At 39.7% G+C, this 17,547-nt stretch overlaps 1 protein-coding gene across 5 annotated transcripts in view; it reads right to left on the minus strand.

Moving 5' to 3' along the window:
- Window positions 1-7,748: 7,748 nt before the first annotated feature.
- Window positions 7,749-17,547, minus strand: part of LOC137049867 (stonustoxin subunit alpha-like) — a 50,088-nt gene continuing 40,289 nt past the window's right edge. For all 5 annotated transcript variants that reach the window (XM_067428611.1, XM_067428608.1, XM_067428610.1 and 2 more), the window contains 3 exons: window positions 16,394-16,486; window positions 14,591-16,300; window positions 7,749-8,279 (listed from right to left, as the gene is read on the minus strand). In XM_067428611.1, coding sequence (XP_067284712.1) covers window positions 7,759-8,279; window positions 14,591-16,300; window positions 16,394-16,484 — 2,322 coding nt within the window. In that variant the 5' untranslated portion in view covers window positions 16,485-16,486 and the 3' untranslated portion in view covers window positions 7,749-7,758. The remainder of the gene's footprint in view (window positions 8,280-14,590; window positions 16,301-16,393; window positions 16,487-17,547) is intronic.

Raw genomic sequence — 17,547 nt, forward strand, 5'->3', positions numbered from 1 at the left:
AGTGACACATGATTTGGCACCAGCTTATGAAGGTAAATTGATGCCATATAGAATTGCAAGCGTAGGGTAAGATTTGTGAAAGTGTACATAAGATTGCAAGCGTAAATTAAATTTGCATGCACTAGATAAGTTTTGCAAAGGTGTAAATTGCCTTTAGACAATTGCGAGTTATAAGTTCACAATTATAAGATATAAACTCGCAATTGCGTGACAAAGTCAGAATTGTGACTTTATAACTCGCAATTGTGAGAAAAAAAGTCAAATTGTGAGATAAAAAGTGGAAAATATAGCTTCCATATATAGCTTCCATATAAGCTATAACAGTATATCAGCCAGTCTTTTGTATTAGGTTAAACAGTAACGTGATAACGTTTTTAATTTAAAGCCCCCCCACAATTGGGCCCTATTTACACTGCATGGTTCAAGTGACCCAATTCCGATGTTTTCCTCTCATGTGGCTCAGATCGGATGTGACATGTGAACGTGTAAGCAGTAAAAAACGCATGAATTCTGATATCCTCAGATCGGATTCAGGCCTCACTCATATGTGGTAATAAAGCCGATATGATTCGTATGCATGCATCAGCGTCTGCCATGTAAGCGGTCTGATCGGATATTCCCAAGTAAATGCGGGTCGTACGTCACTGAAAAAAGGACGGAGGCGAATGACGTCAACTCAGGTGGACACAAACTGTGATCCAGTGTTGCCAAGTCTGCTGTTTTCATGTGGAATTGGGCTACTTTAACACAATTTTGAGTTGCAATTGGACAGGTTTTGTTGTTAAAGCTGGCGACCCTGTCAAGGGCTCTCCTCTTTTTCTCCGCCTTAAGAGAGAGATGTTTAGCCGACTTTAAAGATGTGTGGAACAGTGCAGACAGCAAAACATGGTGCAATCATTTTGTCTGCGTCCATCGCGCTGTTTTACTTCCTTTCACCGGTTAAGAGCGTCTTGGGCTGTTTCCCAGTGCACAGTGTAGATCAGGGGTCTCCAACCTTTTTTCATTTGAGAGCTACTTTTTAAAAATGAAAGTCACCAAGAGCTACTCATGTTCTACAATACTTAAAACTCTTAAATAATGCATCATAATTCTCATATTAACAACAATCCAAACTGTTTTACACCGGAAAGAGTGTAGTAGAAGTTCCAGTAGTCGGTACCAACACCATAAACATCTTACGGTAGTCAGTACCAATTTTGGTACCACAGCAAAAATTGTATTATTTTTTTTTTTACTATTTAAAAACAAAACAAAATTTAAATTTAAAACGTTTATTATTTACGATGATAATTATTATAAGTAAATCATACATAAGCATTTAAAGGCTGTATGCTGTTTAAAAAGTAATCATTGTTTCTACATAAAATATCAAGTGAAAAATAAGGAACCATCTAGGCATAATTATTATTATTACATAGAGACGTAGTTAAATCTACTGTATAGGCTCAGCAGTAGCCTAATATATTCTGTCAATTTCTCCACGTTAAACTTCACGTTAAACCAAACTTTTAATATGACGGGTTGCCGTGAAGACCTTTGGGTGTCTGTGTTCATATGACAGCTTACTTAAATCAAACGTTATATTCTCATGAAGTGACAGTTTATGCGTCCACGTGTCCTCATATACGTAGTGGCACACGGCAGAGACACGCGAGTGTGTGTGTGTGGGCGCGCGTTGCCACGCCCTCGCATCTGCGCCTGTTATTCACGCAGAGACGCAGAATTTGCAGGAGTAATATTTAAATAGTAATTTGCAGTTTAATATTCACAGACACTAGTATATATTCGGCTACAGTTTGGAGCCCTGCGCTTGGATTAACACGAAAGCTGCGTGTACCGAATATACTCGGGAGTCGGTACAACCGGTAATACAGAAATGCTGCTATCGTCATTTTTTAATTATTATTTCACTACCAACATCGTACTAAAGTAGCCTACCTGTACTTGTGACAAACCTACATTTGCATTTTTACATTTACATTTGTTCATAAATAAAAAATTGTAAGTCAGTCTAAATTAGCTCACTCTGATTAGATGTAAAGTATGTCTTAGCGAGCTACCTCCAATCCACGAGCTCCTGGTAGCTCGCAAGCGACGTGTTGGAGACCTCTGGTGTAAATGCAAATATCGGACACGGGTCGCTTTTGAAAAGATGATCTAAGCGGGTCGTCACCACGGATATAGTCACCAAATCGGAATTGAGCATCAAGACCTGCAGTGTAAATGCGGCCTTTGTAGCTGCTGTCAAATGTAACTCATACATTTCATTTTCAACATGGTTCACAGTTAAAATATAAATAAATATATATGAGGTTAAAAAATCATATGTTTGAAACAAATAATGTCTCATGGCCAATAAATAATAATTTCATGTTTATTTCGTTCTGTTTAAAAACTCTGTGAGAAAAGAGGGGGAACTTATGTGGACGCTGTATGGGTGCGCTCGCTATGATAACAGAGATATATGCTGCGGTTTGGGAGCCTGCTGTCATCAGAAAGTCATCTGAAGATTATAAAGTTATATACCAGAAAGTCATCTGAAGATTATAAAGTTATATACCAGAAAGTCATCTGAAGATTATAAAGTTATATACCAGAAAGTCATCTTAAGATTATAAAGTTATATACCAGAAAGTCATCTGAAGATTATAAAGTTATATACCAGAAAGTCATCTGAAGATTATAAAGTTATATACCAGAAAGTCATCTGAAGATTATAAAGTTATATACCAGAAAGTCATCTTAAGATTATAAAGTTATATACAAGTTTGTCAGTAAAGCGTGAAGATGAAGCACACTTTAAGTTTACCCTCTCGAGTTCATGCGGCCAGTGAGGTATATTTCTCCATACTTGTCATTTATTTGTGTTATGTGACTGTGTTTGTAACAAGCTGATTGCGATACTTTACATTGCATAAATGCATCTGTTATTCTTAGTTTTATATACGATTTTGTTTAGTATTGTCTGTAAGTCAAGAATTTAAGGTTAATTTACGTTTCTGTGTTTTTGTTTATTTGTACCAGTTCTGACGGCAATGCGGAAATGTGGCAATGCGAGAGCATGTTAAGACATGTTTGAAGATTTGTCAGCGAATAAATGCCCGTTAAAACCCAGGAACGACTTGAGCCTTTATTAAACCTCGAGGGGAGTAACAGCCTTGGTCTGGCCCATCCAAAACTGGAATCCTGCCGCCGTGCCTGCCATGAACTGACATGAACAAACCATGAACAGCTGTACTTCTGAACTAGCCTAGGTCTAAAATGTGTGTTATTCATCTCCAGCCTTAGTGGGTCGTATGACTGGCATACAAACAAAAGTGGGTCGCAGTAGGCAAAAGCTTGAGAAACCCTGGTGTAATGTATGTTAGATTGATTATATGCTCTTTTTAAATGGAGTTTATTTCCTAGTTTTATTCTGCTGAACAGATAATGAGAGAGCTGTTAATACCGTTTAGTTTGTAATGTGCTGTTTCATCACAACAGTATGTGGACAGTTAAGTTTGACATTCAGTTATTTATGTCTGTTTCATTTGTTTATTACAGAAACTACCTCAGTTGTATACTGCCATGTGTACAAGGTTAAAACTCACACTATTAAAAGTTCTCATGTTTTCATGTGTATTATTGGATATGTAATGTGCTAAGACCAGAATATCTGTGGCCAGAGCTCTTTCAGTCGCTGAGTTTCTGTTCCTCATGATGATTGTCTTTCCCCTTGGCGTTCTTCTGAAACAGCACGAGAAACGACAGCATATACGGCCCAGATGGCAAAAATTGTGCGGTCGAAAGCGGCCCGATTAAGGCTGAAACACTCGGCCGATCCTCCGCGAGTGCCTGATTCTTCGGTTTTAAAGTCCTCATGAAATCAAAATTGACCATATTTACTTTGCTAGCACAAATTGCTAGTTTTGTGGTGAACAATCCATCTGTGCCAGTCAATCCGCATCTAAAAATTATTTGGCTTCGTAATCTTTAAAGCTACACTGTGTAACTTTTTTAGTTTATTCTTAGCTAAAAACACTTAGTTCTTTCAAAAAATATATGTGCTCATTAATGTATTCTGGTAAGTTTATAATATGCCATTGAAAACACACACGGGTGAGGGGTTCGACTGCCGGTCGCCATGTTGCTCCTCCATCTTGAAAGTACAGCAGCCAAAGAGGGTCATACCTGTAAATTCAAGCTTTGCCTTTCACGTTTTAACACTCGATGGCACTCGTGGGCGAGGCCGAACTGGAAGCCGTGTTAATCTTGGACTAAATCGGCCACCGTAGGAGTTAAAACTAAATCGGAATTGAGAGGAATAGAAACTATTATTCGCTGGATGGTCATAAACCTTTACACCGCTAGATGGGGAAAATATCACACAGTGGAGCTTTAATTAAAATCTGAAAATGTCCCCCCCCCCCCCTCGACATTGGTAGGGCTTTTTTGATGACGTCTGTTTGACGGCTTGGCCTTCTACATGCCATCATTAAACACGCCCCTCCAACCGACAGTCTGCTGCCCGCGAGCTCATAAACAGACATGAGGAGGTGCGTTTAGGTTGGGGCTCACCTGTAACACTTTTTCCAATACCGAAAGAACCCCGGTTGCAGTCCCGATGGCTCGATTGTTTGCATTCTGAAGAAGGAGGGATATCAGATAGGTCTCGTTTGTGTTCTTAGCACTTCACTCGAGAATCCTTCATAAACTGGACTCTGTCTGTGCGATATCCGTCATACGGCTATCAGATCCGACTATCCCGTCAGTGTACACTGTTGGCACATCTAATCACACAGTTTGACGGTAAGTGGAACTAGCTGCAACCAACAAGCTCTTTAGATGTTGAACATCATACAGAGCTGCCAACATAACTTGATGTCCTATTATGGATAATAAATAATTGTAAAAAAAATGTTGGCGCGTGTGCCACCAATCAACATCATCAAGATGAGATTCGTTATAGCGATTATTGTTGAAAGATACAGAATAACTTATTTAAATCAATCATGTCTCATGTAATCGCTCTATAGGCCTATAATTCACAGGTTTCCCTGTACAACGTTAGATTTTTTTTCTTGAAAATATTTTTTCAGTAGTTAATTAATAGATCAAGATTGAAATATAATATCAAACTTATGAATTGAATCGCAAAATTTGTTTCTAAAACAGCCCAACACTTCTCACTCCAAGTCAAACTCAAATGTTGTGTAGCAGTTTTACTCTGGTTGTGTTTACTGTGGTTATGCTCAATGAAGACAATGCGTATGGAAGAGGTCTCAGGATGATTTATTCTGCAGAAATACATAGAGCACAATCAATGCGTATGGAAGAGGTCTCAGGATGCTTTATTCTGCAGAAATACATAGAGCACAATCAATTTTTGGAGTATACGTCTCTCCCTTCACTCTGCTCATACAGCACAGAAGAGCAGCGCGCTCGTTAGAAGAGCGAGAGAAAGCACATTTGACCCAATCTGCAACAAATGTGCGTCTTTGTATTTGGACATTAAGTGCTACAATGCACTGACATTTGGGGTCCATTTGCCTCCACCTCGCTCCCAAACTATACAGTAAAATGACTACAGTAATAGTCAAGGTCACTCTGAACAGGAATCAATACGAGGAATGAGCAAACCTTTAAAGGGGAATTATTTATGAGTGTTTGAAAATGAGATTTGGTGACTTAGTCTCTACTTTTCCCAAACTGTACAATAAAATGACTGCAAAATAAATACAGTAATATTCAGGGTGACTTTGAAAAAATATCAAATGACAAAATGAGTAAACCTTTAAGGGAAAGATTTTTATGAGCTTTTGAAATTGAGACATGGTGTGTTTGGATGATTTTTTAGAGTGAGTTTGACCGTACTTATCTCCCAAACTATACAGTAAAATGACTTTAAACAAAATACAGTAATAGTCAGGTTCACTCTGAACACATATCAAATGACAGAATGAGCAAACATATAATGGAAAGATTTTGATGAGCTTTTGAAATTGGGACATGGTGTAATTGGTTGAATGCACTTTGATTTTTGAGGTGAGTTTGCCTTAAATTTTCTCCAAAACTATACAGTAAAATTAGGTCTCCTTCCAGGTTTTCACACAGATGCTTTAAAATATAATGATCTTCACCTGAAATCATGTTAGCAGTGTTTACTGTAATGTTCCTAAAGCATGGACATACAATATTTACTCAGGGCTCCAGACTAACATTAGAGAGCTCTACAGGTTTTAATCATGAAGTTAATAAAAAAAAATTATATATAATATAGATATATATAGATTTATATAGATCAGTGGTCATAACTTTTTCAGCAGCACTGGCCAAAACGTGATTGGTTGGCGCGAGAACGTGCTACGATTGGTCAGCACGATATGGCCGTTATCTGTGGAGTCTACCTATTTGTGGATTTGTGTGAGTCTAGACACTAGAAATGTTTCAAAATCCACGTGCTGTGCTGCGATTCACAAATGTGCAAGAAGAGATCCACAAATGCAGAGGAAGCGATTCACAAAAGAATGCAACTTATGCAAGGCAGAGTTGTGGCTTTGTGACATAGAAATACAGGTCCTTCTAAAAAAATTAGCATATTATGATAAAACTTTATAATTTTCCATAATGTAATGATAAAAATTATATATATATATATATATATATATATATATATATATATATATATATATATATATATATATATATATATATATAAAGTCAACCTTCAAAAAATTATGTTCAGTTATGCTCTCAATTCTTGGTGGGGAATCCTTTAGCAGAAATGACTGCTTCAGTGCGGCGTGGCATGGAGGCGATCAGCCTGTGGCACTGCTGAGGTGTTCTGGAGGCGATCAGCCTGTGGCACTGCTGAGGTGTTCTGGAGGCCCAGGATGCTTCGATAGCGGCCTTAAGCTCATCCAGAGTGTTGGGTCTTGCGTCTCTCAACTTTCTCTTCACAATATCCCACAGATTCTCTATGGGGTTCAGGTCAGGAGAGTTGAGCACAGTAATACCATGGTCAGTAAACCATTTACCAGTGGTTTTGGCACTGTGAGCAGGTGCCAGGTCGTGCTGAAAAACCAAATCTTCATCTCCATAAAGCTTTTCAGCAGATGGAAGCATGAAGTGCTCCAAAATCTCCTGACAGCGAGCTGCATTGACCCTGCCCTTGATAAAACACAGTGGACCAACACCTCTTCTCGTTGTGCAGCGTTTTTTGCCACACTTTTTCCTTCCCACAGACTTCCCACTGAGGTGCCTTGATCCAGCACTCTGGTAACAGCCTATTTGTTCAGAAATGTCTTTCTGTGTCTTCCCCTCTCGCTTGAGGGTGTCAATGATGGCCTTCTGGACAGCAGTCAGGACGGCAGTCTTACCCATGATTGCGGTTTTGAGTAATGAACCAGGCTGGGAGTTTTTAAAGCCTCAGGAATCTTTTGCAGGTGTTTAGAGGTAATTAGTTGATTAGGTAAATATCTCCTTTAGAGAACCTTTTCATGATATGCTAATTTTTTGAGATAGGAATTTGGGGTTTTCATGAGCTGTATGCCAGAATCATCAGTATTAAAACAATAAAAGACCTGAAATATTTCAGTTGGTTTGCAATGAATCTAAAATATATGAAAGTTTAATTTTTATCATTACATTATGGAAAATAATGAACTTTATCACAATGTAGTAATTGTTTTAGAAGGACCTGTAACATCTCACTGTCACTGATTTATCATGAGCTCAAAGCATTATGGGTAGAATCTCTCATCAGCCTATCCTGATTCTTCAACACAGTTTCACTGATCCTCCAGAATAATAAACCCCAAACCCAGGATAGAGCGGCTGAGTAAATGTGGTCTGAATTGTGTGGATGGGCCTCATTGAGTCTCCAGAGACGCTGTAGAAGGACAGAGATCCTGCACTGGGATCCACATACACTCCTACTCTACTGCCTATGGGCTTTACTGGGAGCTCAGTACTTATGTTATTGTGTTTGAATGAGTAACTGTCACGAGAGCAGAACAAACCCCAGGACTGATCATTACCTCCAAACACACACTTATTACCCCCTCTCTTCCTGCAGATGCTCTTATATGACACTGATATAGACACAACTCCACTCCACTCAGTCTCCCAGTAACAGCATCCACTCACACTCTCTTCACACAACACCTGACACACATCAAATCTGTCTGGATGACAAAAATATGGCTGGAGTGTGTAAGTGAATCTAATCTCTCTGTTCCCCTCGGAGAGACGGAGGCGTTTATTCACTGTGTTCATATCCAGAGTGAGCCGAAGCGAATCTGATGGAGAGAAAACACATCAGAATCAGGAATAATGAATCTGATCTTTTACTGTATCTAAACAATCATGTTCAATATATCAGAAGTGTCTCAGTTCAGTTTAATCATCTTTCACATGATCAACTTTAAAACTCTTGTCATGTTTTCTTTCTCCTAATCCCCTATTCTTTGATACCAATCTTTCATTTGAAAGCTACGTCTCTAGCATCTGTAAAACTGCATTCTAAAATCGTAAAAATATATCTAAATTACGGCACATGCTTTCAATGCAAAATGCTGAACAGTTAGTACATGCGTTCATGAGCTCAAGGCTAGATTATTGTAATGCTCTACTGGGTGGTTGCCCTGCTCGCTTAATAAACAAACTCCAGCTGGTCCAAAATGCAGCAGCTAGAGTTCTTACTAGAACCAGGAAGTATGATCATATTAGTCCAGTTCTGTCAACACTGCACTGGCTCCCTATTAAACATCGCATACATTTTAAAATCTTGCTTATTACTTACAAAGCACTAAATGGTTTAGCTCCCCGGTACTTAAGTGAGCTCTTAACACATTATACTCCATCACGTCTATTGTGGTCTCTAAACTCTGGCCAGTTGATAATACCTAGAATATCTAAATCAACTGCAGGCGGTCAATCCTTTTCCTATTTAGCACCTAAAGTCTGGAACAGTCTTCCTAGCATTGTTCGGGAAGCAGACACACTCTGTCAGTTTAAATCTAGGCTAAAAACGCATCTCTTTACTATGGCATTCACACAGAACATTTTTAACTTTCATTATTCAGATCAATTGACTGATTGTTAGGCTGCATTAACTAGGTCAGCCGGAACCGGGAACACTTCCCATAACACCTGATGTACTCGTTACATCATAAAAAGAGTGGCATCTACACTAATGTTAGTCTCTCTGTTTATCCCGAGGTTTACTGCAGTCGCCCGGATCCAGGCTGTGTCCGGATCGGATGGTGGACCTGCGCCTGGACGTGACCAGCTCATCCTGGAGTGTCTGCTGAGGCCGTGTCAATTGGTTTCTCCTCCGAATTTGCCTTACCGGCACGTCATGCTCAATAAACCCGTCTCTGGCGCGAAGACTGCGATCTTTCAAATATTCATATTCTTGTGTAATTGACGCGCCATCCTAAATTAACCCGTCTCTTGCATGATACCCAGAAATTTAGAATATACCGATCTAATATGATTTCTGACCCGTATAGAGGCCAGAATAATAATCATACACGGTGTGTTAATAGGCCAGAGGAGAACTGAGTCTGGTTTCTCCCAAGGTTTATTTTTCTCCATCATGCCCTGATGGAGTTTTGGTTCCTTTGGTCGCCTTTGGCTTGGCTTGCTCAGTTGGGGACACTAAAATTATGATCTAAGTTATTAAACTAAATATACAAATACAATTAATTAATTGGGTCTTATTATATAATACTGATCTGCCAACATTGTCGCTCTATGATAAATTAAAATGAGCTGATAACATCACTGTTTTCTCCAGAACGACTGTACAGCAAAATCAAATGTTGTTGTAATATTGTCCTGTTTAACACTGTGAGGAGGCTTTGAAACAATTGTCATTGTAAAAGCGCTGTATAAATAAAGTTAACTGATTGATTGATTGACTTAGACATTTCATCCAGCTTAATGTTCAGACCAGTCATAAAGCGTAGCTAGTCTGACCCCTGGTGATGCCCACTCATTTCTGTGCCTCCGCAGTCTGGGGTGAGATGTTGCGGTTCAGTGCCTCGATCTGTGTCACCGAATCTTGGAGCAGTTCTAATCCATCACAGTCTGTCTGTGGTGAGCTCTGTGGGCACAGCTCTAATGGGAGTGTGTTCGTGAGCAATTGTTGTTGTGGCGGCGTGGTCTTATCATTGTCCTTATGGCATGTGTAAACCACATGTCCATTCAGCTGCTGAAATGAAGTCCTGTGGTCATCCATACTCTGTCCAGGTGTGTGTGCGCCATCCAGGTTGAGTAGATTGGCACACACAGCTGAAGAATGATGACGGGAGAGATAAATATTGTCATTTAACACTCATGCATCAAGTTTGTTTGGATGGAGGCCATTTGATGTAAAGAGCTGTCTCTGACTCCAGAAGAGATTAAAGTTGTCGATGATGTTCACTCCATTCATGATGCAGGTTTTTTGCAGCCATGTATTAAGCCCAAGCAACCGTTAGAACCTATTTGTTCCTCTTACTGGCAGTGGTCCACTGATGAACGGCTGAACTTTCAGTTTCCTAAATGATTCAAAAAGTTCATTGAAATCCTTCGTAATGAGTTCTGACTACTCTCTCTGAATATAGTTCTTCCCCACATGTATGATTAGTCGATTTGCAGTCTTAGGTTTCATCAGAATGTTCTATATTTCCCTGTTTACATCAGAAACTGTTGCTTGTGGAAGGCAGCATGTAGTTGTATCTAATGTTTCTGACCGTGGAGTCACCCACTATCAGAGTCCTGGGCTCGGCTGTGCTCTGAGCTGAGGGCCGCTGTCTCGACCTTGAGCACCTGTTAGCATCAGTGGTAGCTGCAGGCTGATTCAATCAGTGTTTGATCCCCTTAATCAGATTTTAGGATTCCTCACCGACATTCATTAATACTTCAAATCTGTTTTAAGGTGTATAGGTGGTGGTAGGAAATTTGTGTATGCAATCCTTGTGTCTGGGGTCTCGAGTGCCTTTAGGTCTTGCCCCCTGTTTGTGCTTTGATTAGTGCTGATCAGTTACTCATTTCTCTACCTGTTTAGTAGCACTAAATGTATGGGACTCACCAGCTTTGATGAAGCTCTGCTGTGTGATTCATCTGGATTGGTGGTTCCGCAAATACCTTTGTTTCAAGAACTGCAATCTGTTATAAAAGTCTGTGGCAGTTTGTGCAGCAAGAAGATTCTTGAACAAGAAGAGTAATTTTCTTATCCTTTTGAAAGCAGGCAGCTGTGTTTTCCCTTCCGGAATGTAAGCTGATGGCAGTGATCGTGGATCGGATGAACTCCAGTCACCAGAGTTTCTAGTTTTATCATAGAAGTCAAGCTTTGTTGTTTGAGCACTGTGTTGATTTGCTGAAGTTGAAATTAGGAGATAAAATAAAGAAGCAACAGAGCAAAGTGCGGAGCAGTAAGCAAGAGCGTCCGAACAGTAGCTAAGCAGGAAGTAGAAAAGTCACATAGCTACAGTCTTTGCATAGATCTCTGAAAGATGATTCTTCACATTGACTATGAAGAAAATTGGCAGTGCAAATATGCAAAGGAGGTACTGCAAGTCCATTTTGGAGCGCCTCATAGGCAGACAACACTGCACAATGCTGTTTTGCACACCACAGATAACACACTGACATTCTGTGCCTTGTCACCCTCAACAAAACATGATCCTGCTGCCATTTGGGCTCAGCTTGAACCAGTTCTTCAGTTCCTGGAGGTGAACCACCCAAGGGTTCAAAAACTCTTTTCGAGGATATCACTGAGGAACTTCTTGGAAAATGGTGTAGTCACATATGGAAATGATCCATATCCTGGAAAAGTATGAGCATGTACAGCACTCAATACTTAGTTAGACTTCGTTTGCCTGAATTACTGCAGCAATGCTGGGTGACATGGAGTCGATCAGTCTGTGGATCTGCTCAGGTGTTATTAGAGCCCAGGTTGCTCTGATATTGGCCTTCAGCTCTTCTGCATTGTTGGGTCTGGCATATTGCATCTTCACAATACCCCATAGAGTTAGCCAAGAGTCATAATAACTCAAAGTAGTATAGGAACAGAGTAAAACAAGAGGAAATATAGGGGTAAGGGGGTATAGGGGTAAGTGAAAAAAAATTATGAGATTTTAATGTTGAGGCCCTGAAAATAACCTAAATATAAAACTGAATGTCTGATCATGTTTTGATTCAAATGTGAGATTATTGAGATTATCTCAATAATGTAGCTTCTGTAAGCTTTTATGTAAAAAAAGACCAGGTGTCCTTTCAAAAAAGTCATTTATATCATAATATTCGTAAATGTCAAGAGTAGATTTTTATTCAAATACATTAGCAATAAACTGCAATAAACTGCTAATTATAATGGATATACCGTTCCTGAAAACTAAAGCAACTATTTACAGAATGTACTAACTCTAGAAAACTCATTTAGCTGATAAAAAAAAGTCTGTCATGGAGTCTGCACGCTGCATTGCGATTTGTGTGTAAACTGACAGGCGCATGCCGTTTGTGAATATGAATGAAGACGTAACCAAGGGTAGTTTCTGTTTACAAAAAATGTGTGCAAGATGATGCCTTTTGATTGGTTATTACGTCCATCCATCAAAAATTTGCTGTCAAGGCATTGGCTAGACATTGACTAACTTTATCCAACGAAAACCATGGGCACTTTGACTGACAGCTTTCGGAGCCAGTAAATTGCTTCCTGCCTATGACGACTTCTAAATAAGGATTTTTTGTTTTTTTCCTTATTTTTTCATTGTTTTGGATTAAAAAATGGGATGCATTTTGAAGAGTGGACTCTTACTTGGACATATATGGCATTGTTTCGTGGATTTGTCTGATCTGAACGTCAGGAGATGAAAGATGAATACCGCGTTTATCATGCTAATGTTTAAATAGCTATTGTGTCAGCATTTCATTTAACCCTTTCCTCTCTGGTGTATTTATTGCAAAAACAAGTTCAGAACATGAATCTTCAGTGTTTTAGCTTTATGATGCTGAATAGTGTGTGATAGTTGATTGAATAGTTTGTATAAACCAAAAGTAACTAAAAGTAGCTAAAACCCACAAACCGGTGCATAGGTAAAGGGTTAAACCAGGTACTGGTTGCTTTGGCACTGTGTGCAGGTTCCAAGTCCTGTTGGAAAATTAAATCTGCATCTCCATAAAGTTGGTCAGCAGCAGGAAGTATTAAGTGACTTCCTGGTATATGGCTACGTTGACCTTGGACCTCAGAAAACACAATGGACCAACACCAGCCGATGACATTGCACCCCAAACCATCACTGACTGTGGAAACTTTAAACTGGACCTCCAGCAACTTGGATTGTGTGCTTCTCCTCTCTTCCTCCAGACTCTGGGACACCGATTTGCAAAGGATTTAATTTCATCAGAGAACATAACTTTGGACCACTCAGCAGCATTCCAGTCCTTTTTGTATTTAGCCCACACGAGACGCTTCTGATGCTGTCTGTTGTTCAAGAGTGGCTTGACAGAAGGAATGCGAAGCTGAAACCCATGTCTTGCATACGTCTGTGTGTAGTGGTTCTTGAAGCACTGACTCCAGCTGCAGTCCACTCTTTGTGAATCTTTCCCACATTTTTGAATGGGTTTTGTTTCACAATCCTCTCCAGGGTGTGGTTATTCCTATTGCTTGTACACTTTTTTCCACCCCATCTTTTCCTTCCCTTCGCCTCTTTATTAATGTGCTTGGACACAGAGCTCTGTGAACAGCCAGCCTCTTTTCAATGACCTTTTGTGTCTTGCCCTCCTTGTGCAAGGTGTCAATGGTCATCTTTTGGACAACTGTCAAGTCAGCAGTCTTCCCCATGATCATGTAGCCGACAGAACTAGACTGAGAGACCATTAAAGGCCTGCAGGTGTTTTGAGTTAATTAGCTGATTAGAGTGTGGCACCAGGTGTCTTCAATATTGAACCTTTTTACAATATTCAAATGTTCTGAGATACTGAATTTGGGATTTTCCTTAGTTGTAAGTTATAATCATCAAAATTAAAAGAAATAAAGGTTTGAAATATTTAAGTCTGTGTGTACTGAATGCATATTATATAAACGTTTCACTTTTTGAATGGAATTAGTTAGATAAATCAATTTTTGATGATATTGTAATCCTATATTGTTGAATTAGCCATGAATGGTCAACAATTGGTTATGAAAAGTGCGTTATAAATAAAATCTATTATTATTATTATTATTATTATTATTCATGAATTCCTTTGATTCCATGGCAACACGTTCTCTCGTAAATAAAATGGGTATAGTAATAAATGTGTCAAAGTCAAATTAACTGTTTATGGATGATATTTTAGTGGAACAACGCAAGAGGGAGCTCGCTAAACAGCTCAGGAAGACTGAGAAGAAAGAGAAAATAACTTTTAAAGCCACAAGAAAAGAAAACTTCTCCCGGTAGAGATTTGACCTGGAGAGGAAAACAAATGCTCACTCTCATTCGATAGATGGAGAGATCAAATAGACGTGTGATAATTGCCATTAAAAATCTTATGTTGGAAAGTGAATTTGAATTCTCAAATATATATATATAATGATAAAGATTAATGCATTAATATACATTTTTCATATGACACTTACCTGAAGAGGGTATGGGGCCGATAGCGTCACTGGCTTCACTCACTCCCACTTTACCCACTATCCTGTAGCGGATCAAGTGCTGCTTTCCAGACTTCAATCCAGTCAGAGTAAAGTCTTCATAAGGTGTGTTTATGGCATGCCACTGTTCCTCTGTCAGCTGCCGGTACTCCACTCTGTACTGCACAGTTTCTCCAGTTGGGGACTTCTGCAGTTTCAGGGACACACTGCGCTCCAGAATATCCTTCACTTCTGGCGGGGGAGGCTTCGACACGGGCTGGAACTGAGTGTCTGTCAGCTTCCCTTTTTCATACAGACGGATGGAGGAGCCTCGAATGGATGGATCGGAGATGGCAGACATGATGAATCTGTATCTCTTTTCCTCTTTATTAGCCTCTGAAAAACTTCTGAAAAGAGATAAGTTCTCTCTCATCTTAAAGATGGCATTAGTATCGTTGAACCACTCTTCTGATGCTTGAAACGTGATAGGAAGTGGTTTCTTTACCCCATCTAGCTCTTTAAACTCTTCAGATTCCAGAAACTCCTTCAGGGTTGAAAGATACGGGTCTTCATACTTCAGAGATGTGAAGGTCAAGCACACCACAACATCAACATTAGGGTCAAAGAGGATGATGTTGAGACTGTTTGAGTCTTCAGTTTTTATTCCATCCAGCATCTTGGTGTGAAAACCTAAGAAGTTAAGTTCAGCCTGTGCATCATCCAACCACTGGTTAAGCCTGTCAGCTGTAAAAGGGGAGCTGTAGTGGATCTTCAGGACATCTTCCAGTGACTTCTCCTCCATCCCTCTTCCTCGTATAGCAGGCAAGACTCTGGCCACTGCTTTCGTGAGCACTGTTTGGTAAATACTAAATGAGCTCTGAAATAAGCGCAGCCTCTTTTTGATGTCTCTGAAAACATTTACCAGTGTTTTTCTGGAGAGGTCGTTGCATGTCCTCTCTACTTCTCCCAGCTCCTCCATTATATCTTCTGTGTAGGAAACAAGTCTTGTGCTGATTTCTCTCTCTAACTGAGCAGCTTTTGAATCCAGTAGAGAAAGAGGATAGAGCCAGACTTTGATTGGAACTGCATTCTGTGGATTCTCCTTCAGGTGACTGGGGAGCTTCTTGTACACGTCTAGGGCCTCTGTGTAAGTGGTGGGGGTCTGATCAAGACGAAAGTCACCATGAAATGTGCAAGCAATGCTATCAGCTGTTTGCTTATCACCATCTGTCATTTCTACAGCTCCTTCTCCCTCAATAGAAAATTGAGGAATCTTCTTTACCATGATATTCAGTTGTCCCTCAATCTCCTGCTTGTTTTCCTCTTCTGAAACTGTCCGATCAAACACCATGAAGGCCTGAGCTCCGTAGAGTACAGCCGTGACCACATGAGTTGCAGTATTCTGGTCAAACACCTGAGGGTAGGTGATGTCTCCCAGCTGAGTCATAGAAAGCTGTTCAAATCTTGAAGTTTCACTGTAATACATTGTTACTCTGGACTGTTGGTTTGAGGATTTGGTGTCACGCAGAAACTTGGCAGATCCTCCCACCTCCACCAGCCCTCCTAAGAAGCTGGCCTTCAGGGAAGCACTCACATTCAGGAGACTGGCCTTACTAGACAGAGAGTCGGAGCTACTGAACTTCACATCTGTCATGAGCTTTGGATGGGTGTCCAAATCTTTACTCAGTGACTCCTTATCCCACAGAGTAACACCTGAAATGAGAAATGACTCTATCAGTTACATATGAGGATGCTGTACTGTTGAAGAAACATGCCAATGTTTTTTTAGTAGGTAAAGTACAGCACCTGGAATGAAGGCATCCTTGCGGCAGTCATACAGCATACCAGGAAACAGAGGCCTTCCTAGAGCTGCCACTTCAATGGGCTGTGATGCCATGGCTGCAGCAAATAACAGTGAACAATGGGGATATTTACACATTTGGGGGCGTATTACAGAAAGATCTTAACTTTAGATTCCTATCTTATCTTTTTGGTAACCATGGCAATTTCAGTTAGGAATGAATTTGGGACACAGGCTATTACAGAATGACATTTCTTAAATGCATAATCCTATCTTAACTATGGATAGCAAACGGTTATTACAGAAGCATCCTAACTCAAAAAAAAAAAAAAAATCCTAAAAGCTGTCTTAAATTTAGGACAACCCCACTGGTAGTCTAACTTCAAACCTTTTAGAAATCCAGCGGTAAAAATCACGGTACAAAAATCCTTTTTCAAGATAGTGTTACATTTATTAATTATATAATATGAAGAGCAGTGACGTTTTGATGGTGGAGTTACTTTTGGAAGACCCTGCTAGCGCTCTGATGATAAAATGCTTGTAAATATTATACAGACTCCCACGACACATGATTTTGCAGTTAGTTGATAAACTGCGACCAACATTACCGAGCCCAACGAGCCGTCACTGAGCATCAGCCTATCAGTGTAATCTTCTTGCTTATCAAAATATACATTTCTTCCGCACTGGAATTAAAAGCACGCCGTTGTTTCTCCTTTTTGATTTTAGGTTTATCTCAGAAGCAGTTTGCTAGTTGTTGGTTGCTTGGTAACAGACCTGAGAGTCGACCTAACCAAACTCGATTGAGCTGTTTAAGATTTTCTAACCACAGATAAGATTTTGTAAGATAGGATAAGAATCCTAAAGCAAGTTAAGATTTATAATTATTTAAATAATTTATATTCCTTGCCTGTGGTGAAATATCCATCTGATTAGTTTGAAGATATTTATTTGTTCCTAATGCATTTTGAGTCTTCCTGCAATACTGTTGAAAGCTAAACAGCTTATAATCTGTTGGTGGCTATTCACAATGTCATAACAATTAATGTTTAACAACGCTAAAGCAAGAATCAAACAGATCACTTATCTCCCCCTCATGCATGAGATCAATGAACTGTGCCTTCTATTGGCGGAAATGGGATTTTAAAAATGAAGGCAT

Source organism: Pseudorasbora parva, chromosome 20 (genome assembly GCF_024679245.1).
Source record: "Pseudorasbora parva isolate DD20220531a chromosome 20, ASM2467924v1, whole genome shotgun sequence".
NCBI classification, from domain to species: domain Eukaryota; kingdom Metazoa; phylum Chordata; class Actinopteri; order Cypriniformes; family Gobionidae; genus Pseudorasbora; species Pseudorasbora parva.